The sequence below is a fragment of the Neltuma alba genome, unplaced genomic scaffold, assembly GCF_004799145.2.
Source record: "Neltuma alba isolate B1F8T4 unplaced genomic scaffold, ASM479914v2 tig00011388_pilon, whole genome shotgun sequence".
Lineage (NCBI taxonomy): Eukaryota > Viridiplantae > Streptophyta > Magnoliopsida > Fabales > Fabaceae > Neltuma > Neltuma alba.
This window is the reverse complement of record NW_021636081.1, coordinates 211,246-234,653: the sequence shown is the minus strand read 5'-3', so window position 1 is coordinate 234,653 and position 23,408 is coordinate 211,246. Positions and strand designations below refer to the sequence as shown.

The 23,408-nt window shown below is 34.0% G+C and overlaps 2 protein-coding genes across 2 annotated transcripts; one reads left to right on the top strand and one right to left on the bottom strand.

Annotated features, from left to right (window-relative positions):
* The first annotated feature begins 9,929 nt into the window (after positions 1 to 9,929).
* Positions 9,930 to 13,035, top strand: LOC114712663 (receptor-like protein 9b). Its single transcript, XM_028897210.1, has 4 exons — positions 9,930 to 10,293; positions 10,391 to 10,471; positions 10,846 to 11,004; positions 12,041 to 13,035. The coding sequence occupies exons 1-4, from the start codon at positions 9,930 to 9,932 to the stop codon at positions 13,033 to 13,035; spliced, it is 1,599 nt and encodes a 532-aa protein (XP_028753043.1).
* A 7,910-nt stretch (positions 13,036 to 20,945) lies between these two features.
* Positions 20,946 to 22,717, bottom strand: LOC114712662 (BURP domain protein RD22-like). Its single transcript, XM_028897209.1, has 3 exons — positions 22,495 to 22,717; positions 22,156 to 22,403; positions 20,946 to 21,470 (listed from the first exon to the last, which is right to left on the bottom strand). The coding sequence occupies exons 1-3, from the start codon at positions 22,715 to 22,717 to the stop codon at positions 20,946 to 20,948; spliced, it is 996 nt and encodes a 331-aa protein (XP_028753042.1).
* Between the last annotated feature and the right edge of the window lie 691 nt (positions 22,718 to 23,408).

The following is a 23,408-nucleotide window of genomic DNA, read 5'->3' as shown; positions in this document are numbered from 1 at the left end:
ATATAATAAAAAGGCCCTAAAGTTTAGTAATATACATCGATCAACACATGTAAAACAAAAGGAGTTTATACAGAGTAGAAAAGAAAACTCAAACCTTGGATAACTTTCCCTCTTTCCCTTAGAACCAACATATGAACCTTTGCTAGAAAATAATAAATAACCACAGGATGAGTCAAGTAGACGCAGTAACTACAATTCCAATTCAACAAATATAAAAGGAGTGATTACAAGATAGTTAAGTAAGCAAAATATAAATTCGTATAACATAGTTTAAGTAGTTTTATAAAAAAAAATATAATAATTCAAGATGTAATTTGAATGCATGAAACTCCATCAACCATCATTATAACCTTTGATAGAACCCATTGACTAACCACAAATAATAGGATTCATCTATTTAACATGACTACACCAAGCTCTCCAATAATGAGGTATAATTCGGTTACAAGTTACAGAGTTCATATCAAACCATAGGTTCTCAACTGCTTAGAGACTATCTTCTTCCTGGCACCATGCACTTCACATCAAAAGGTGAAAGTAGCAGTTGTATTTCTTGTAGATGTTACTAACAGGTGGTGGGACAGTGTTAAACCATCTCATGGAACCTTCCCTACATAGAAAGTGTTTACGGAAATGTTCTTCCAATACTATTTCCCTTCAGCCCTGTAGTTACTCAAAGGGAACTCATGTTAAAGCCTAGTGGCCAGCTTTTCCTACATCGGAGCATGGCTTTAATGTTTTTAGGGCCTTCCGTGTCATATATTTATGTTTACAATTCAATTTGGAATGACATGAAATGCAGGGAAACGGATCAATGATTATCTAATTAGAGGTCTTGCAAAAGTTGTAGTTTTTGTATTTATTTAGATAAAGATAAATCTAAAAGTCTTAATTGGCTCCACGCGGTTTATATTTATTTTTCACCTTCTTTTATTCTCATTTTTTTGGCTCTTTCTGGATAACCCGACTTAACTACAAAAGTGAATTCTCTTCTTTATCTTAGTCTTTTTACCCCCCTCTTTTTTCATTTTCATTGCCATTAATTATAATTTTAACTGTTCAAATTTAATATTTTATAAAACTATTAATGTAAATTTATATGAAAAATATGTAATAAATTTAAATTGTTAAAATTTGATTTCAACCATATATAAAGTGAAAAAAATAAAATTTTTTAATAATAATTTATGTTGTAAGCTATTTACATCAAATTTTAATCAAATTAAATCAATGGTGAACGATAAAGGTCAAAGATAAAAGAGAAAAGCGAATTCCATCAATCACATGGCAGACACAGTCGATATTTCCCCCATCGCCACTACTCTTTCCTCCCTGCTTCGTAGAAGTTGAGCAAAGCGATATGGAAAATAATTAAAAGAAGTAAAACAGAAAATATATTAGAATGGCCATTGATGAATACAGTCAAGTAAATTAAAAGAACGCCATCGTGCCACCTTCTTAGAAAAGCAAAGTCATTGACTCCATGAGACGACTTTGACCGCTTTGAAAAATTTAGGATTCCAGTATAAAGCCTCATATTTGTAACACCCCGAATTTTCTGACTCAGGATGAGCAGAAAAGAGAAAGTTCATTAAAATTATTTAATAGCTCAATCAACTAGGAAAAAAAATTATGGAATATTGATTTTTCAAGGTTTAGAAATATTTTGGAAAAGTTCATTCCCTGAAAAGTGGCTTAAATGATTTTAAAGCTATTTTCATAGCAAAATGGGTTATTTTCTTAGAAAATACTTAGAGGTTTCTAATTAACTAGAAAATTTTAGGGAAATTATCTTATGAGGTAAAGAAGTTATTTGAGGCATAAAATCCTTAAAATGGGTTAAGGATTAATTTCTGAAATTAAGAGCTATTTTCTTGGAAAATTTCAGAAAAATAGTTAGGAATTGACTTTTGACCTGAAATTTTTTTTTTAGAGAAATTATTTTATGGGTCAAAGAAGATAATGGAGAAGGAAAATCCAAACAAAACATCATGGAAAATTTTTGGATTTATTCTATGATTTCAGAAATTTAGTGAGAGGATGAAATTGGAAGTAAGAATGGTTAGAGGGGCAATTTGGTCCAAGAATATCTCTCACCTCATACGTGTACCCTGCCCTTTTAACCATCAGACACTCACCCACTTCTTCATTCATTTCGGTGTCCGTGGAAAATCAGAGTGAGAGCGCGAGCGAGAGAGGGAGAGCAGGGGAGAAGATGCTGTGCTGAATCTTGGTGATCGGAGGTGATTCAATTGCATGCAAACCGGTTAAACTGTCAAGGTGAGCATCCTGATCAAACTCCCACCATTTTCTTTTCTGTTATCTGCGTAGTTGGGTTGTAATGGAAGAGAGAGAGAGATGAGTTAGTGAGAGAAAATGGACAAAAGAAGAGGAGGACCGGTTGGTTCGTGTCCTGAGGCGAGAATGAGGTATATGATACCGGTTTTTGGGTTTGCATGTAAGGTTGATACTCTGTTTTGAGATTACCGAACTGATATAACATATTGGTATACTTCGACGTCGTTGCATGCGCTGCTTTGCTCTGTTTATGATTACCAAACAGGTGGTTATTTCTGCAAGTTGTTGGCTTCGGGTATAGCTTGTGAAAGTGAAGTATAATAATCCAAGCTTGTAGTTGCTGATTTAAATTCATGTGTTTCGAATCTGAAACTTTGTTTGACGGCATGCCATTCAGTTTTTACTGAAGTTAAAACAGAGCATTAATATGTGAATCTATACTCCCAAAGCTGGAAAAAAATCAGATTTATTCAGTGGGGCTGTCCGAAGTTTTAAGGAGAAAATGGTACCCAAAAGCCAATGGACTTGTATTATAGAGTTGTATGATATTTAGAGGACCGGGACGTGTATGTGCGTGCGTGTGACGTAATGAGTGAAGTTGGGAGCTTTATATATTAGATGGTTAAGTTTTCAAAAGTAGAGAGATATTAGTGGGTTGAATTATGAATGTTCAAGTATGTTCGTAAATTTGGAAAATATTTCCAGATTAAGTGCAAGGTTATGTGAATCATTGGAGATATAAACACACATGTGTATAGGGATGTGCTGTAATGAAAACTCAATATATAGTTACTGTTTAGTATCTCATGATGTTGAACAAGTATTGTAGGTTATTAAATTGAGTTTAGAAACTTCAAATGAAGTGGTGCTGGTATGTTTTAGGGACGTGGCATAGTTTGATTGAGATGCTAGTTACTAAGTAAGGTAATATTATGGGTTGAGATAAGGAAGGAAGCGTTCCAAAGATAATAGTTCAAATAAGAAAAATTGTCCAGGATGACCAACTATTAAGTAAGGGTAGAGATTGAAAGAGATTGGGATTTAAAGAGAGTTATTTAATTTATAAATTATGTTGGATCAAGTATTAACCAACCCTTACTAATATAATAGGTTTTGATATCTGCAAAAGCCTACCGAAGAAGCTAAGAGAAAGGAAACAAGTAAGGTTTGATTTTGAAGCAGAAGGTTCAGGTAGTAGTTCTTTCCTCCCTTACACTTGTGTATGATTGCTGCATGTCTGTTTGTGCCATATTGCTATTCAAAAAGCATGAGAACATGTAATCCTTAATTCCTTGCATGGATTATTTAGCCGTGATCACGTGCAGCTGATAGACATGGGGCAGTGATTGCCAATTATTTGCGCTTTACTTATTCAGCTTGTCTAACAGACATGGGGCAGTGATTGCCAATTATATGCGCGGCAGTGATTGCCAATTATTTGCGCATTATTTATTCAGCTTGTCTATCTGTCATTGCGCATAAATGCTTAATTGCATTAGCTTGCAAGGTTTTGTTCCATATGGCTTGTTTTGCATGTTTTATGTGATCTGCACATTTGTTTGATGGAAATTACTACTACGGGGATTCTTCGGAATCTCACCCCCCAATTTATGATGAACAGTGAAAGCTAGTAGCCTGAAGGACAAGGAGGTTGTTTAAGAAGAAGGTGGGCTGGTTGAAGAGCAGAGATACCTGTTATAATTCTGTAAATTGTATAGCAAAATATATGGGCAAGTAACTTTACTTGCTCTATGGAAATATTATTTTGTATCCTCTAGAAGAAGGAGGTGAGCATTGCAAGGTGCATGTATATGCTGTCAACCTAGAGCGTTGTTTTATTTTTAATATAATATTATAAGATTGTATAGTATGAAATTATTTTAGGTGATAATAGATTAAGTTGAAAGCAGGGTTGATATTGGACCACTCATCAATTATCTGAAGGTTTGAAATATTTGATCAATGGATTTTAATGTTAAAGGAAAACAAAAAAAACAAAAATTCCCTGTCTTTTCCCAGGACGGAAACCTGGCGTTAGTGATTCACAGATGTTAAAATGATCCTATTAGTATATAAAAGTGAGGTGTTGCAATATTTTTCATAAAAAATGTAAAAAATAATTTTTATATGGAAAAAAATATGAGGGAATCGAAATTTTCATATTTTCGTTGTTTCAAAGTTGAAAGGGACTAGTCTTTTTAGCCTCCCATGCTTTTTCTGTGGAAAATAATCCTTCGTAGTGGGTTGTTATGTGTAGAAAATAATGCATTCACAAGGCAAATCTCCAAGTGACGTGGAGAAAAAGTTTCAATTTTCGGGGTAATTTGCGTTTCTATCCAATTGTCCGAGTCATTTCAAATCAATTAAGCATTTACTTCTCTAACAAGTTAAACTAAAGGGAAAGTTTCGTTTAAGAACCGCAGTGTAGACTTAATTTCAAAAAGCCCCAAAACTTTCTAAAACTTCATTGCAGGACCAAGTGGGCAAACTGATATTAATTCCGCAAAGAAAATGATACTATAGCCCCTCATGTGAACAAGTGTGGGAAAGTTCATTTGCAAGTGAAACTAGACAATTTGTAACATATATACACATATTTACAACTAGAGTTAGTCAATTAGTCTATTTACATATCACCTTTTTCACTTGAAGAAGGTGTCCGTGAGTAAACAAGTGTGGGAGAGTCCATTTGCAAGTGGGACTAGACAATTTGCAACATACATATATTTATTTACAATTGGAATTAGTCCGTTTATATGTCACCTCCTTCACCTAAAGAAGGTGTCCGTAAGTGAACAAGTATGGGAGAGCCTATTTGCAAGTGGGACTAGATAATTTGCAACATATATACCTTTATTTACAACTGAAAGTAGTCCATTTACATATCACCCCGCAATAAGTATTATGAGGGGCAATAGCGTCATTTTTTTTGTGAAATTAATATTAGTTTGCCCCTTGGTCCTGCAGTGAAGTTTTAGAAAGTTTTGGGGCTCTCTGAAATTAATTTTGTATACGGTCCTTAAACAAAATTTTCCCCAAACTAAAAGTTTTCCATTCCTATTTGCTAATTTTTTTTTTTAATTTATACGAATAGGAAAATTCAAAAAAAAAAAAAAGAATCACGTCATTCCTTTTTGTAAAAGAAAGTGCTAAGCAAGAATAGCTATGTCAAAGATTGTGGAGATAGAGAATAAAAGGATAAAAAACAGATATAGAGAAAGAGGGATACGACTGAGTTATTTATTTATTTTTCATAAAAAGCATTTAAATTTAGTCGTCTAGGAGCAACCATATGTAATGATTCATCGATGGCAAGTATTTTTTTTTCCCCCCTTGAAAAGCATACGATGTTTTGTCCTTTTAAAAAATATTCTGAGGCATATTTTAACCTGGAAAAATCCAAACATTAGTATAGATATACACACACATTTAAATACATGCCCCCTTTCTTGATTGATTTTTTTTTTTTTGTGTGTGCATGTTTGGTACAGAACTTACAACGTCTCCATGTGAATTATTTGTACCAACCAAGGATGGCAAGGCCAAATAACAAAAACTGATTGCTTTATAGCTCCTAGTGGCTCCACACGGTTTATCTTTTAGTACCTTCTTTTTTATTTCCATTATTTTTCTATTTCCTTCTCTTGTACCCAACTTACATGGTCTTTTAGATGGAATAGGATACTGAAGAGGAAAAAAAGTGAACCAATTTTAAACCGGTCTTCTAGATGGAATATATAGCCTCTTGCACAGGTTCAAAGAAAGTTGTAAAATCCAAAAATGCCTGATGAAAGGACTATAAGGACTTCAAAGCCTTCGATACCAGGAAAATACTCCTAACATTTCAAGAAAGCAAGAAACAGCGATGATTTGATGCCCGAGAAGAAGGAAGAAGATGAAGGTACATGACAAATGACAATAGCAGTGTTCTCGTTAATTAATATAAAGTGGAATCTTTTAAACTTATCTAATGAGTACAGGCAGGGCAGCGGTGTTTTGTGTCTACATCTAATTATGTATGAAGTATATGTATGAACTCCGTTCCTATCTCTCTTTTGGATCCGTTCTCATTATCATGTATGATGAAAAAAGTTGTGGTTTTCATATTTATTTGGATAAACTTAAAGTCTCAGTCGGCTGCGCACGGTAACACCTTTATTTTTCGCCTTCTTTTATTTCTATTTAACAGAGAAGATAAACCAGCTCCATTAATTACGTGGCAGACACTGAGGATAATTCCTCCATTATTAACACCACTCTTTCCTTAGTGATTAAGCAAAGTAATAATAGAAGGGGTTAAGGTGTACCAAGCACCTCTGAAATATATATTTTTTTAAGTGTATTCAGTATCCCAAAATATTTTATGGTACATTCAGAATCTCGAAACATGTTTTAGGTGTATTCATCACTATAAAGTCTTTTTTTACCTTGGTGCTTGATGCATTAAAAATATTTTTGGGTGTTGGATGCATCTAAAAAAATATTTTGAGGCATTAGATACACCAAAATATACTTTACGGTAATAGAAGCACCTAAAAATATTTTAAAATGTTAACTGCACTATAAATAATTTAAAATCTTAGATACACTTAAAAAAAAGAAAAAATATTTTAACCGTTTTTTCCAAAAGAAAAAGAAAAAAGTAATACACCGGAACTTAGGTTGGAATAATTTTCAATTAGGGGGGTGTTTGGATAAAACTAAACTATTGTTTGGAGAATAGCTTCTGAAGAATCAATTTTGGGAAAAATAGATTTTGTGAAGAATAGATTTTGTGAAAAAATAATTCTGAAAAGTGAGAGTGTTTGGATAGTTGTTATTAGAAGCACTTTTTATATATACAAATTATTAAAAAAGGCATAAGTTAATATGATAATTGCATAAAAAATAGATTTTATGATATATTTTAATTTGAAGGAATAAAATTGTTAATAATATATTTTTCATCAACATAATTAATAATACATAAGATAATATAATTAATAAATAATTAGTATGTGTATGTATATTTATAAGATATAAGATTAAATATGTTTATAAAAAAATAATTGCGGGGTGTTAAAGTCATATTATTATTGAGATCTACTCTCAGGCTCTCCCTCGTACTATGTCTGAAAAGAAAGAGATGAATAATTGGGAAGGGTATATCTGTCTGGGTAAAAAAAAAAAAAACAACAAAGCACATATCCCATAAACTCTCACACTCTCTCTTTTTCTCCCAAAAGCGAAAAATTTTTGTTTCTGCCAAAACCATGGTTTTGGTTTTTTTTTTATGGTATTTGAGTGATTTTTTCCCAAACCATGGTTTGGGTTATCACCCAAACACCCCCTAAATTAGTCAAAGAGTCAAAAGAAAGGTTGCAGAAAAACCAGGCCTAGACCTCGGGATGTGTAGAAAAGTAAAGGTCCCACCACATGTAAGGGCGAATGTTTTGTCAAGACTAACCACAAGAAAAAAGAAAAGAAGCCGCGTTTTGCTTTGTCATGTGAATATTTTTATTGGAGGTATAATAGAAAAAAAAAATTGAAGATGTAATTTTATTCATGATCCCTTCTGATGTTTTTATTTTATTAAAAAAATTTTAGTGAAATCCTAAATAATAAATATAATTACTAAAAATCTTAATGATGAGTGAGTCCTTATTATTTATTACTCTAAAACTGCCTTTTTTAGATCCTTGCCCTACAGGGTCAGGACCAATTCTTTTTAAACCCCATTTTTCATTTTAATAGGAAAATTCTAATCTCCTCACAATTTTTGGGGTTAGGAACTGGACCTGTTTTTTCAACTCTAATTACAAGCTACTTTGTTATCATTGAAACTTTTTAATAATTATGTTGTTTACTTAAAACTTTATTACAATTCTTCTGAGAATGGAAGGCCAAAAAGGAATTAAAAAAATCCAACACTGAAAAAATCAAAGACTTTTAGAATTAAAAATTATAATATTATTATATTAATGACATGTAAAATAAATTTATAAAATTAAAAAATAATATAGAAATCAGGATGAAACACCTCCTCCAGTGTCATGTCCAACTCTGAGACATTTTTGTCTCATCTCTCTTTTATTTCGTCTCAAAAATTTTTGTTCTAAATTGCTGAATTCCACTTATTCATTCACACTCAAACACTAATATTTGGGCTTATGAATTTCCTTATATTTCTTGTGAATCACCAAATTTATGTTATAAATCCATAAATTTTTGTTATAAATTTTTGAATTTTATTTGCTCATTCACACAAAAATACTTACATTTGGAGTTGTAAATTCTATTATGTTACTTGTAAATAGCCGAATTTTTGTTGTAATGTATTGAATTTCACTTGCAAATTGTCAAATTTTATCTGTTTATTTACACCTAGACACTTGCATTTATTTTGTTATATATATATTTGCATCGTATGACTAAATAACTTAATTGGCTTGGTTTTATGTTAATGGAGTAATATGCTATATCATGGCTTTGTTGGCTTGGCTTTATGTTAATGGAAAAGAGAATATTTATTTGCATCATATGTTAATGGAGTAATATAAATATATATTATATATATTTGTTTTGTTATATATATTTTATTATTTTTTAAAAGGTTTTTCTAAGAATCTCTCTTTAGGCCGGGCCAAGGCTAGACACAAATACGAAGATAGCCCGATACCCAAACTCCACGTCATATGGGGGTACTTGGGTGAGATGAAGCCTGGCCTCCCACTTCTCAGCCACTCCCTCTCATTCATAATATAAAGAGTTGATCACATTTTATCATAAACTTAAAAAAATAAAGTTTAAACTCCTAAAATGATAAAGTTTTTCTTTTTTATTCCTAAGGAATATAATTCAAAAGTAATAAATTACTTTAAATACACTTTATTATCTCTTATCTCTCTTTTATATTTAAGAGGGGAAAAAGTAAAAAAAATGACATTAATTCGTTTTATATTTTGCAGCACATAGTTTTTCTAACCAACTTCATTGATTCGGATGAAAAGTCAAATCACATGGATATATAGTATTATATAGTAGTCAAAAAAGTAAAAAAGAAAAAGAAAGAAAAAGAAAAAGAGCATGGGCGGTGTATAATTCGTGGGTCGATCTCATAGGCAAATCGATAATTGATTTTTTATATCCCTAACAACCAACAAGCCTATGTCATAAATTTTAAAGCTAAAGGTGATAGTTAATGCCCGTGAGCTTTAAAAAATAAGGTAGAAAGAACCCATGTAAAGAGGACAAATCAAAAGGCTTAGAAGATGGGGACAAGTTTTATGCATTGTTATAAGTTCAATAAGGTTAGGAAAGAAGAATCTGTTTTTGAGAGGACATCTTGTTTTTAATTTTTGATAGGTTTTTGTCTTAAAATTTTTTAAGCTTTTTTTCCCCCTCTTGGTCACGCCCAAAGCGTGTCCAGTTTTCTAAATTCGTTCAGATTTTTAGTCTCATTTTGAGTTCTAAGTCAATGGGTCAATTAGTGCTCAACTCTGATTTAACTCGGTTTACCTAACAACTCACAATCCTATTCATAAGTAAAAAATTAATTAAAAAAATCCTAAGCGGCCTATATAGACTCAGCTCGATCGCAGGTGAAGAAAACCAAGAAGGATTGAAGCAAAGTAAGGAAGCATACTGAAAAAATGGGATTTTGGGTCAGAAAACAAGTGATGAGGTGGGTGGTTGCTGTTATTATAATAATATTAGGGTCTGATGATGGAAGTGAGGGATGTTTGGAAGAAGAGAGAGAAGCTCTTTTGAGATTGAAAGGAGCTTTCAGTTACCCAAATGGTTCTTCTCTTCCTTCTTGGAATAACCTTAACCATTATGATTGCTGCACTTGGGAGGGTGTGACCTGTGATACTGCTACACACAGGGTTATAAGCCTTGTTTTGATCAATAGAAGAGCTCCAGAGTTAGAACACTTCAAGTGGTCACTGAATGCTTCTTATTTTCTCCCTTTCCACCAACTTCAAGAATTGGATTTGTCTGGAAATTACTTGTCAGGTCTCTTTCTTCTCCCCACCAATTGTTTTATGATTTGCATATTTAGGACATGTTTAAGAGTAACTAATGATATTTCTGTTATTATATATTGGAGCAGGGCTATTTGGCGAAATTAGGTTGGACAACTTGCAAACTTTGTATCTGGAAGATAATCAGCTGACTGAAATCCACTTCTCTGGTGCTTGAATTTTACCTTCCAAGTTCTCTTAGATCCCATATCATGTTCTTTGGTTCTTTCTTTTTAGAAAAATCAGCAATTGAAGTTTAGAAGTCGTTGAAAACATTGAGAGTTGAATAACAAGATGGTGTTTTATCCGGCAAAAAAAACAAAGATGGTGTTTTTACTTAAATGTATGAAAACTGAAGGAAAAAATAGAGATTATTAAGTCATTTAGTAACTTGACCAATCAATTTTGAAATAAATAAAGTAATGGCAGCTCCAAGCCACCAGCAACGTCAAGGCCATAACTTGAAAAGGACATAAAACTTAGTATACATTTGTTTACTTATTTATGATCTTGTTTTTAAATATTTATATTTCATGTTTTGTAGATGATTTTCATTCACGCAATTCGAAGACTTTGGAATTATCTTCAAATTACTGGGAGGATGGTCATGCAGAATCTAATCAATTGTCTCTCACATCTCTAACCTCCTTGCGAACATTGTCCCTTTATAGCAATAGCCTAAAAGGCTCATTACCACAGCAAGGTACTATTATATTTATATCTTTCTTTAGTAAAAATAATTTACTATGTCAAATGTTTAACCTCAAAGATAAGAATAGATTGATGAATTATTTAATCTGCTATATTTATAGGGCAAACAGAGAAGAATTTTGTTGTCCTATTTATAAAATAGAGAAATTTTTTTTTAAAAATGTAAATGCACAATTTTATCTTTCATTTATTATTATGTTGACATTTTTTTCATGGAATATAATGTATATCAAATAGAAATAAAATTGAAAAATCATTGAATTTTAAATGAAAATTAATAATGTTTAAGGTTTTTCTTGAGATTCATTGATTGAATAAGTAAGCATTTAATTTTCATGTATAGGCCAATAGATAGCTTGCTGTAGTTATTGTAATGCGTCTAGCCCTAGAGAGAACTGCTATATTTTATAGTAAAACTCGACTTATATCTTAAAAATTTTATTTTGAAATAATGTTTAATTTAGGCAGAGTGAAAACAAAGGGACAAAAGTATTTATTGAGATCTAAACACAAATGTCAACAAGATAAGAATTTTGATTTCTTTTTTGCACTATGGAGCCTCAATTTTTTATTTTTGGCTATATTAGGAGTGATTGAACTCTTGACCTCTACTCACACTCCACTAAGCTAACCTAACCTAAATGGCCCTATATATGTACTCCTATCAGTTCAAGTTCACTTTTAGGCGCCCATAATCAATTTTTTTTTAGCTCAAGTATTTAATCATAAATTAATTTATTAAGTCTAATCTACACATAAATTGGTTCAGTGCCCATGCACCAATACTTTAAAAAGTCGTTAATATATATTAAAGTTTAACCTATATATTGCATAAAGTTTAACTTTTTCTTTTCCATCACTTAAAGAATTTAATAAAAAAAATACATATGTTGCAGGAGGCCTATGCAATTTGAAGAATCTAGAAATATTGTCTCTTGACGAGAACAAGTTTGAGGGACTCCTTCCTCCATGCCTCAATAATTTGACATCTCTCCGTGTACTTGATCTTTAATACAATGGTTTTGAAGGAACCTTCCCATGTGAGCTCTTTCATTCTCTCAAGTCCCTCAAATACATTACCTTAGATGAAAGTAATTTCACTGGCATAGCATCGCTTTCTTTGTTTGCCAACCACTCCAAGCTTCAAGTTTTCACAATTTCATGCTCTAATAATCCCAATCTCAAGATTGAAACTGAAAACCCCCAATTTGTCCCTTCATTCCAATTAAAGATTTTCAGTGTATCCGAGTGCACTATGAATGAAGGAAGCAATGGCAGAATTGTACCATCTTTTCTTCTTCATCAACATGACTTGAGAGTTCTACAACTTGTCCGTTTGAACCTTTCGGGAAGTTTCCCAAACTGGGCTTTCACAAACAACACCAAATTAAATACTCTCAATGTCAACCACAACTTCTTGACTGGTCCCTTCAAGCTCAAATCCACCTCAAAATTACTTGATATGCAGTATTTTCAAGCTTTCTCTAACCCTATTAATGATGAAATCCCTCCTCATATTGGATATGTTCTTCCCAACTTGCTTTCTCTAAACTTGTCTTCCAGTTCATTATTTGGTGGATTTCCAGCTTCGCTCAGTGATATGAGGCAGTTAAACTCGCTAGACTTGTCCAATAACAATTTGTCTGGCTATTTGCCCCAAGAATTTGGTAAGGGTCACAATGACTTGTGGTTTCTGAAGTTGTCAAAAAACAACTTAAGTGGTCCGTGTTTAGCAGGAGGTTCAAATTTCACACATTTGTTGTCTGTGGATCTAAGCAACAACAACTTCAAAGGAAAAGTGCCAGATGGTATTGTTAAAAGTTCAGAACTAAGAATGTTGCGTTTAAGTGCAAACCAACTATATGGAGAAATACCTAGTTGGATTGGAAACTTCAAGCATTTGGCTTACCTCATTTTATCCCAAAATTCTCTGTCAGGTCCAATTCCACAAAGCTTTTGCAATTTAGCTGAGCTCAAATACTTAGACCTTTCTCAAAATAGATTCAATGGTGTTAGTGTATAAGTCCAATGGGCTTTAGTTGTGTCCAGCTGTCACCATCTGTCAAGTTGGCAACTTGTTGAGTCTGTAACTAAGTTTAGTTAGAACCCACGTGTACTATATATGCAGTAGATGTACACCGTTCTGAATTGGGTTGATGAATAACAAATTGAAGGTTTCATCATCTTCTTTCTCTGACCATAATCGTATATGGTATCAGAGCCGCCGTGCTCTGCCGGCGTGATTCTTCGATCCACTATTCCATTCTTTCCGTTCTTATCGTGTTCTCAAGAACGCTCTATCATGACTTCATTGGATGGTTTCAGTGCTGCTCGTGATGATGCTCATATTGCTATTTCAGCACCAAGATTCTTCATGAACAAGAAGATTACAGTAAAGCTCGATGATAATAACTACTTGATGTGGAAACAACAAGTGCAACTGATGGTAAAGCAACACCGATTGCTTGGCTTACTCGATGGTTCTGCAAAGGTTCCGGCAGCCACCATCACTATTGGAAATGATGTGACGGGTCCAAACCCGGCCTATGAAGAGTATGAAGTCCAGGATTCCTCGCTTGCATCTTGGCTTCTTTCCTCAGTCAGTCCTTCGGTATTGCCCGAACTTGTCGGATTCAACACTGCAGCTCAGATTTGGTCTCGACTTGAGCAGATTTTTTCGTCCAAATCAGATGCTAAGATTCTTTCGTATAGGAATCAATTGACAAACCAAAAGAAGGGCGAGCTTGCTATGCGTGATTATCTTGCCACTATTAAATCCATTTGTGACCATCTTGCAATGCTCGGTCATCGTGTAGCTGATGCAGATCATATCTCGCACATTCTCAACGGTCTGTCAGCAGAATATGAAGCGGTCATTGCCGTGATAAATGCTGCTCATGGGCGTTATGCACTATCAGAGGTTCACACTATGCTACTAGATGCAGAGATTCGTCAAAAGTCATTTATCTAGTCTGCTTCAGCACAAGTGCATCTAACTTCTGCAATGAAGGCTGTATCAATTAATCAACCAGAGGAGGTTTTTCAAACAGCCTATAATCCTCGATATGGTTCAAATAGAGGAGCACCACCGCCACCTTTTAGAGGTCCTGCTCCCTCTCATGGTCGTGGTCGAGGTCGATTTATTACCAGTGCCAAACCATCGTGTCAGATTTGCAGTAAGCTCGGTCACACCGCTGATCGTTGTTACTTTCGGTATGATCTTCATTATAATAACAACTCTAATGTTTCCACTAATTCTTCTGCTCCTGTTGCTTATGCTACGACTTATGATGCTTATGATGTGCCAATTGGCGAATATACCGCAACTCATGAGTCATCTGCACCACATAATGCTTCTACTCCTACACATTCCACTTCAACGAGTGTTTCAAATTCAGTATCTGCACCGACTACTGACCAAGCTGAAAATCCACAAGTTTATCTGGCCACTCCAAGTACACAAGATGGTGATAATGAATGGTATTTTGATTCTGGTGCAACTCAACATGTTGCACGCACTTCTGCTCAAATTCAACAACCTTCTGCTGTTTATCATGGCTCCGGCACAGTGGAAGTAGGTAATGGTCATCCTCTGCCCATCACTGTAGTAGGAAACTCTGTTTTGCCTGCTACTAGGCCGTTACATCTTCATAATATTTTGTGTGTACCACAAATGAAAAAGAACTTGGTGTCAATTGCTCGTTTTACCAAGGAGAATCAAGTCTCTGTTGAATTCTTTCCTAATGACTGTATTATTAAGGATCTGCAGACCCGAGTGACTTTGGGGCGTGGCTATGAGGTACGCGGCATGTACAAGTATCAAAGCGCCAAGTCAAGAGCTCAACAACCAGGTTCATCAGTTCCGTCTCCCTCATGTTTTGCAGCATCTATGACAAGTTCCTTAGAACTCTGGCATCGCAGATTGGGTCACCCCTCTATGGAAGTTACAAAAAAAATTTTACAGTCAAATAATGTACCCATTCCTAAAGATAGTTCTTGTTTTGTGTGTACGGCATGTCAAATGGGCAAGAGCCATAAACTACCTTTTGTATCTTCAGATACAGTTTACAATAAACCTTTTGAGTTGATTGTGGCAGACTTATGGGGACCAGCCCCGATTGTTTCCTCTGGTTACTCCTACTATATTAGCTTTATTGATGCTTATAGTCGCTTTGTCTGGATTTATCTTCTGAAACAAAAATCTGAAGCTCTGCAAGTTTTTAAGGAATTTAAGTCCAAAGTTGAAAATCAATTCCACACAAAAATTCAGCAATTTCAGTCAGATAATGGTGGTGAATTTTTAGTGTTCAGTAAGTACTTGGCTGATTCAGGCATTACACATCGTTTTTCTTGTCCATATACTTCAGAGCAAAATGGACTAATTGAAAGGAAGCATAGGCATATTGTGGAAACTGGTCTCACCTTGCTTGCTCAAGCCTCGTTACCTCTGTACTACTGGCCTCATGCATTTACTGCTGCAGTCTTTTTAATCAATCGGCTACCTTCTCAACCTTTAAAAGGTAGTTGTCCTTATGAGAAGCTTTATGAGAAGAAGGCTGAATATACTATATTAAAAGTTTTTGGGTGCCTCTGTTATCCATGGTTGCGCCCTTACAATGCTCACAAACTTCAATATAGGTCTGCACCATGTGTTTTTCTTGGCTACAGCTCTCAGCATAAGGGATACAAGTGTCTTGATTTGTTGACAGGGAAGCTTTACATATCAAGGCATGTGATATTTGATGAAAATTCCTTTTCTTCTCAGTGTCAGTACAACGTACAAAATCAACCATCTTCTGAAATTACTTCTTCTTTAATACCAGTCTCTTCACCAATCACCAAACCATCTCCCACTATATCTGACTTACCTCACCCGTCTCCCTGTCCAACACAAACCCCCTCTCCTTCACCTATATCCGTTCAAGAATCATCCTTACCACCAACTATTCCTACCATGTCTTCCAATTATCATCCCATGACTACCCGAGCCAAAGCTGGTATCTATAAACCCAAAGTGTACTTAGCAGCATCAAATATTCCTTATTGTCCCACTACCATTCATGAGGCCTTTGCTGATCCTGATTGGAAATCAGCTACTGAAGATGAGTACAATGCTCTTATACAGTTTGGTACTTGGGAATTAGTGCCAACTCCTACTGATAGGAAAATAGTTGGTTGCAAATGGATCTTCAAAAATAAAACCAATGCTGAGGGTATCACTGTTAAAAGGAAAGCTAGACTTGTTGCGCAAGGATTCTTGCAGGAAGCTGGAGCTGATTATACTGACATTTTCAGTCCTGTTATTAAGCAATCAACAGTACGTATCTTGCTCACACTCGCAGTAACTAAAGGAATAGATTTGACAAGGAATATGTCATCGCTGAGGTACTTGCATATACAAAGCAATGGTTTTACGGGACCCATACTTTTTGTTGTGGCCAAATCTCCCTTGCTGTTAGCCTTGGATTTGACAAGGAATAGATTTTCAAGTCATATTCCGCGGTGGTTCAAGTCAATGTTGAATCTGAGGGTCCTCCTCCTAAGGGGAAACAAACTCGAAGGTTCTATTCCTGTGGAATTATGTAAGCTTAAGAACATAAGCATACTCGATCTTTCACAGAACAAGCTTTCTGGTGGGATACCATATTGCTTAAACAACATCACCTTTAGAAGGAAGGATGAGATCAACGAAGCCAAACTAGGAAAATATTTTGTACCCTGGACTACAAGAGGCCCAATATTTGACTTCAATCACACAAGTGGGGAGCTTGTTCAAGGTGAATATGAAATGAATTTTTCATGGTACGAGGAACAAGAAGTGAACTTCATGTCAAAAAGTAGGTATGAATTATATGAAGGAAATATATTAGATTTCATGTCTGGCCTAGATCTCTCAGATAATCAGTTGACAGGTGAAATCCCTTTACAAGTTGGATACTTCGACACTATCCATACGTTAAATTTGTCGAAGAACCATTTGTCAGGGCCCATTCCGGAAACAGTTTCTGACCTTATGCAGATAGAGAGTTTAGATCTTTCATACAACAAATTGACAGGTCATATTCCTTCCCAACTTACACAGTTGTATTCCCTATCTGTCTTCTCTGTGGCTCACAATAATTTATCTGGTATGACACCTGAAATGAAAAATCAATTCTCAACTTTTGACCCAAGTTCTTATGAAGGAAATCCTTTTCTTTGTGGTCCACCTTTACAACATAATTGTTCATCTATGGATAAACCAGCAGGGAGAAACGCACAATCATATCATTCAGAAGAAGATGGCTTCCGAGAAGCTTTCTTATGGAGTTTTACAGGAGCATTTGGAGTCTTCTTTCTTGGTGCCGTTACCTGCATGTATCTCAACTCTTACGTACTTTATTGTATATTACATGTGATTTCAAAGAGAGTTAACAAATTATTTGCATAGTAAAATTAAGAAAAAAACCGTTATTTTTTATGAGATTTTGATCGTACAAGTGATGGTGAACTCGAGAAATACAATTTTGTGCATAATCTGATTGGAAATTGCAGTGAATACTACCTCTTGTCCTGAATATAAGAGCTAATTTATAGTGAAAATTATATTACAAACTAGATCTTATATTTAGGATTGATGGTGGTATTTAGCGGATTTCTAGTCCTACTCTAAATTGTAATGGGATGTCCCACATGTGCTCACATACTAGAATTACATGTACATCTTAGGATGAGTTTTCTCAATATTTGGGTAATTACATAATAATTTATTTGAAAATATCTTGCAGCCTTATAAATGAGACTGAAAAAAAACTATAGGGCAAATGTGTAGTCAGCACCTTAATCTTATTTTCTAGGTGCATTCAGCACATAATCTTTTAGGGAGAGTTACAATCAAGTCCCAAGAAAGAAAAATAATTACTAAAAAGTCTCAATAACAAACTAAGTAGCCTGTGATGGCAAGTTTCAAAGTAGAAAATGATAAATTTTGATATTTGTTTTGTAATTATTTTTCTTTTTTGAAATCTTATTATAATTCTCCCAATCTTTTATGTCACGCATCCAGTAACCTGATCTTTTTTTTTTTTTTGTGTATCCAGCACATCCTAATATTATTTTTTGGTCACATTCGGCACCCTAATTTTTATGGTGATGGATGCACTAAAAATAGGATTAGTGCATTTAGTACCCTAACCTTGCTAGATGCACTAAAAATGAGATTAGGGTGTTGGATGTACAAAAAAAAAAAAAGAGATCATGATGCTAGATGTACCTAGAAAATAAAATTAAGTTATTGAATGCACCTTTACTCCAAAAAAAAAAAAACTGGGGAGAATTATAGTGAGGTCCAAAGGAAGGAAAATAATTACTAAAAAGTTCTAATAACAACCTAAGTAGCATGTAATAACAAGTTTCAAAGTAGAAAATGACAAATTTTTAAGATTCATTTTGTAATTATTTTTCTTTATTGGGACCTCATTGTAGATAATACATATGACAGCTATGTTTAAATGAAAATGTATGTTATGATTTATCACTACCGCCAAGGTCAAAAAAAAAGAAGAAAAAGAAAAAAGAAAAATCAATACCAGCAATTCGAGATGAGAAATGCATAAATAAATACGTTAAGGTGTAAACTTACCTTTTCACTCATAAGTAATAGACACCCAATAGTTTTTTTTGTGTGCCAGTTTTCTTTGAGAGTTTCATAGCAATTTTACCCTTTAGATTTCAAACTTTCAGAGCAAATTTGCACATATAAAAAAAACCTTATGGGTGCTCAACACACATTTGAATGAAAAATTTTTAGGATAAATTTGTACCTCACCCCTAAATAAATAGTGGGGCTTATATTGGCATGCAATCCCATTATGTGGGTCCACTTTTATATCTTTAAGCGTATTACTCCCTACAAGCTCACACTGTTAATTGAGTAATTAAGAAAGGTTTTATTCAGTCAGCAACAGATAATGGCCGGCGTTGATTAGACCCAAAAATAATTGCGTTTCCTTTTCAGTCTTTAGCTGCAACTGCAATTCCATGTTTAAAAAAAAATGGTGGAAGGAAAAGAAAAGGATGGACTATGAGGTAGACAGATGAAAAAAATTATTTGATTTATTACATTTAATTATTTTCAGAAATACTATCTCCAGTCCTAAATATAAGACCTCAGTCAATTTTGTTTGTCAAATTTATAATGTGTTCTTAAAAATATTCCTATTGATTATAAAGTATTTTCACCTAAGTATAGTTTCAATATATATGATTGAATAAGGATAATTTAGGAAAGTCAACACATATTTATTACAAAATAACTAACTTAATAATTTTTTTAATATCTCTAAATTATTTATTTGGTTCTTATATTAGGAACCGGAAGTAGTAAATTTTATAAAGGTCATATTCTGAATTTTGAGCTCAGAAGCTTAAAAATAAATCTAAATTAAGTAGATTGCTAAGTTTACTTGATGAGAAGTCCCATAAGTGCCCTGCAAAGATATATAGAATGGCTAACAAAAACTAAATCACAAATTTACAAGTGTTTTTGGGAGAAATTTTCAATGCCAAAAATGAAAGAGAATAAGGACATGACTGCAAAGAAAGAAATGTCCAATTTAGAAAAAAGAAGGTAGAAAGCGTATAGGGACCAAACTATGATTACTGAAAGTTAGGAATACTTAAATGTAAATAACTATTATGAAGTTACATAATAATTCCCAGAACTAGAAAATGGTTTATCGAATATTTTAAAATAAGGAAAAGGCTTATAAGTTTTTATGGGAATAGGAGAATGGAACGCTATGGCATGATCAATGTATAAGTGGAATGATACTACAGCCACCGTACAACTGTGTATTGGTCGCATGTGTTTGGTATATCATCTCACTCATTCTTGTTTTATGCCTAATATTTTTTTTAGCAGTTTTCTCATGCATCCAGGTTACACTTTGTTGGTTTATAAAATCTTTCTATGTAAGAAAGTTGAAAATTTCAAAACACAAATTACAAATGTTGAGAGATCCCTTAGACCTTCAGAGTTTCATGCATATGGGTAATAAAAGTTCTATAAAAGCATGTTTCCAGAGGGTTGTTAAAAAAAGCCTAAAGTTGGGTAAAGCAAAGCAATTACTACCTCTGATTTTTAATAGAAGAACTAGATAATTAATTTAAAAAAATTAAGAATATTAGTTAATTAAGTTGGTTATTTATAATAAATTGACTTTCTAAATTATTTTATTTAATTATGTACATTAGAATTACCTCTGGCGGAAACCCTTACAATTAATAGGAATATGTTGGGAAAAAATTATAAATTTGAGAGACAAAGTAAATTGATGTATAATATATTGGACCAAATCTATGAGGTAGTACTAAGAGGAACCAAAGGATATTTAACTAGCTTTCATATTTAGGATCGGAGGTAGTACTATGAGTAACCAAAGGATATATAACGCGCACCTTATCAAACGACCAACGGATTGGTTTCACAAACGTGTTACACTGATGTAAGGGAGGATGAGAAAAACAAAGGCATATGTTGTCCCTCCTAAGCTTGAAGAATCATGTGCTAAGAGGAATATATATGCGGGATCGAACAGGAATGATGAATCCCTAGTTTTAATTTTTAATTGATTTATTCATATGATTTATGATTTGGTAGGGATTTTAAGATCTTTTAGAAGAATCTGTGTCTTCAGCAGATCTAAATTGCATGCCAAAGGCCAACGTGAGATTCTTAATTATGGTGATGGTAAGTAAAATAAATTGAGAAACCGAAAGCCTCCTTGGCTTTATATATATCACTCATACATAGATTGGAACACACAAACAAGAGATATTGTTTAAGTAGGACATGGGTTCTCTGTCGCCACTCTATATTTAGATCATGCAGCCCTGCTTTTATTTATTTAAAGCTCACTCCTAATCGACCGTAGGGTACGTAGAAATTGATTCCTAGTTTTGTTTGGGAACCCACGCAACGGTGTCCTCATAAAGGAAGTGGCATATTGGAACACTGCCTGGTTTCACTTTTAGCATTTGGAAGGCCAAATGTTTTGGGTACCACTGTGACGTGTCTCTGTGACACACACTCACAGCTTTCACTCTACTCCCGTCAGCCCCCTCCAACGACACCGTATAGGCCACTGTGTTCTCTATTTTGTGACAGTAGAACACAGCATACACATAATTGAGCTTGTGGCATACCACCAGATTTGCCCCTCCCACCTTCTTCACCCCATTAGTTATTGTGTATTGTTGCTTCTTTGTTTCCGTCTTCTTCATCACCTCCGTAGACAAAGCTTGAACGTTTCTGCCAAGCCTCAGGATGGTGAAATCAAGCATGGATTCTAAAGATGTTGCACAATACTTCTCTTCTCCTTTAATCCCCGACTCCTCACACACTTCAATTGTGTTCTCCATAACCTCAGCTTTTATTGAGCCAGGCTTCGCAGCAAACTTGTTCAGTATGTCAGCCATCTGTTGGTAAACGAATCATAAATACATGAACTATGATCTGTTTTTTTTTTTTTTTTTAATTACAGTATATCGGATTCGGGGTGTTAGCTGTACTTAGTTTTTACCCACTTTCCAATTTTTTTTTTCATTTTTTTATCATTAGATTCCGTCAAAGGTTTAATATTATATTTAATTCTTAAAATTTGATTTGATTTTAGTTTTGATACACAAAATTTGAAACCAATGGTTTTTGCATGTCTTTGAAATTTACCCTCATTTTAGTTTTTATCCTTGAAATTTAAAACTAGTGGTTTTGGTTATTGAAATTTGACCTCATTTTGGTTTGGGTCATTGTTTCAGGGATAAAAATGCTGTTTCAAGGACTAAGTCTTCAAGCAGACCGAAATGAAATTAAATTTCAATGAACAAAGTGACTGGTTTCAAATTTCAGGGACCAAAATCATAACAAAATCAAATTTCAGGAACTGAAGATGATATTAACTCTATATAAAATAAGTTACATTTTGATATCTTACTAGAAAGAAAATAGTACTGTTTTCAGTTTTTTGTGATTTTTCAAAGAATTTGTATCTAAATTAAAAAGAAACTACACTAATTTTAGAGTATTTTTCCCTTGAGAGGGTCCGCCAGAATGCCAAAGTTCACACACAGAAATGGTAAAGTTTTTGAGTCAGACACTACGAACCTTGCTTGAAGAAAAGGGAATGGATTTCACGACATCACGAGGCAGGAATGAAGCTTGGTTGGAGGACTGCGTAGTGAAGAGAAATTTCATATTGTGACCCGATTTCAAATCCTTTTCCAGGAAGAAGAGATCTGTGTTTGGGTTATCTTGGGGTTTGGTCTCAAAGAGACAATGACCAGGAATACCATAACACTTCGAAAACCGACGGGCAGTATTGAACACCGGCACACCTGACTTGCCAGCATGAACTATACACATATTAGCACTTAAAGAAACTTACTGTACGACCTTATTTGTCAAGTGAAAAAAACTACGAATGAACAGTGATACAAGACTAACCAGGTCGGTGTAGGAGATCAGTAATAGATCTGGGCATTGGAGTAGTGGGAAGCGTGGACTTCCAGTAAAGCTCAGGAGTAGGCAAGGCAGTATGGGTAATTGCCACCAAGTTTACACATAATATAAGAATACACATTCTGGTTATGCCACTGATGCGATGGGTGAGGGATGAATCTTCATTACTGAAGAAACTATGCACTGAAGCTGCATATAATGCGTCCATCAATGGAATATAAAGGAATCGAGAGGAAGCATATAACGGGGGAGAGCGCTTGGGATGTGATTCCCTCTTCTGAGATTTGTAATGAATATATAGACACAGACATAAAGCCTAATATCTTTCATGCATAAAAAATGTAAAAAAAAAATTATATGAAAAAAAAAATGTATCAGGGAACCAAAAGTTTCATATTTTCGTTGTTTCAAAGTTGAAAGGGACTAGCCTTTTTAGCCTTCCATGCTTTTTCTGTGGAAAATAATCCTTCGTAGTGGGTAGTTATGTGTAGAAAATAACGCATTCACGAAGCAAATCACCAAGTGACGTGGAGAAAAAGTTTCAATTTTCGGGGTAATTTGCGTTTCTATCCAATTCTCCGAGTCATTTCAAATCAATTATGCATTTACTTCTCTAACAAGTAAATCTAAAAGTCTTCAGTAAAAAAAAAAAAAAAAGTTAAACTAAAGGTCTTCCATTCCTATTTTCTAATTTTTTTAAATTTATACGAATAGGAAAATTCAAAAAAAAAAAAAGATCACGTCATTCCTTTCTTCAAAAGAAAGTGCTAAGCAAGAATAGCTATATCAAAGATTATGGAGATAGAGAATAAAAGGATAAAAAACAGATATAGAGAAAGAGGGATATGACTGAGTTATTTATTTATTTATTAATAAAAAGCATTTAAATTTAGTCCTCT

What these genes read in the sequence shown, in the direction of transcription:
- LOC114712663 (XM_028897210.1), top strand. Translation starts at nt 9,930, where the DNA reads ATGGGATTTTGGGTCAGAAAACAAGTGATGAGGTGGGTGGTTGCTGTT. An exon ending in GTCTGGAAATTACTTGTCAG is followed by an intron (nt 10,294 to 10,390) that starts GTCTCTTTCTTC and finishes ATATTGGAGCAG; the next exon opens with GGCTATTTGGCGAAATTAGG. An exon ending in GACTGAAATCCACTTCTCTG is followed by an intron (nt 10,472 to 10,845) that starts GTGCTTGAATTT and finishes CATGTTTTGTAG; the next exon opens with ATGATTTTCATTCACGCAAT.
- LOC114712662 (XM_028897209.1), bottom strand. Translation starts at nt 22,717, where the DNA reads ATGGACGCATTATATGCAGCTTCAGTGCATAGTTTCTTCAGTAATGAA. An exon ending in TGATCTCCTACACCGACCTG is followed by an intron (nt 22,404 to 22,494) that starts GTTAGTCTTGTA and finishes ATATGTGTATAG; the next exon opens with TTCATGCTGGCAAGTCAGGT. An exon ending in TTCCCTTTTCTTCAAGCAAG is followed by an intron (nt 21,471 to 22,155) that starts GTTCGTAGTGTC and finishes GTTTACCAACAG; the next exon opens with ATGGCTGACATACTGAACAA.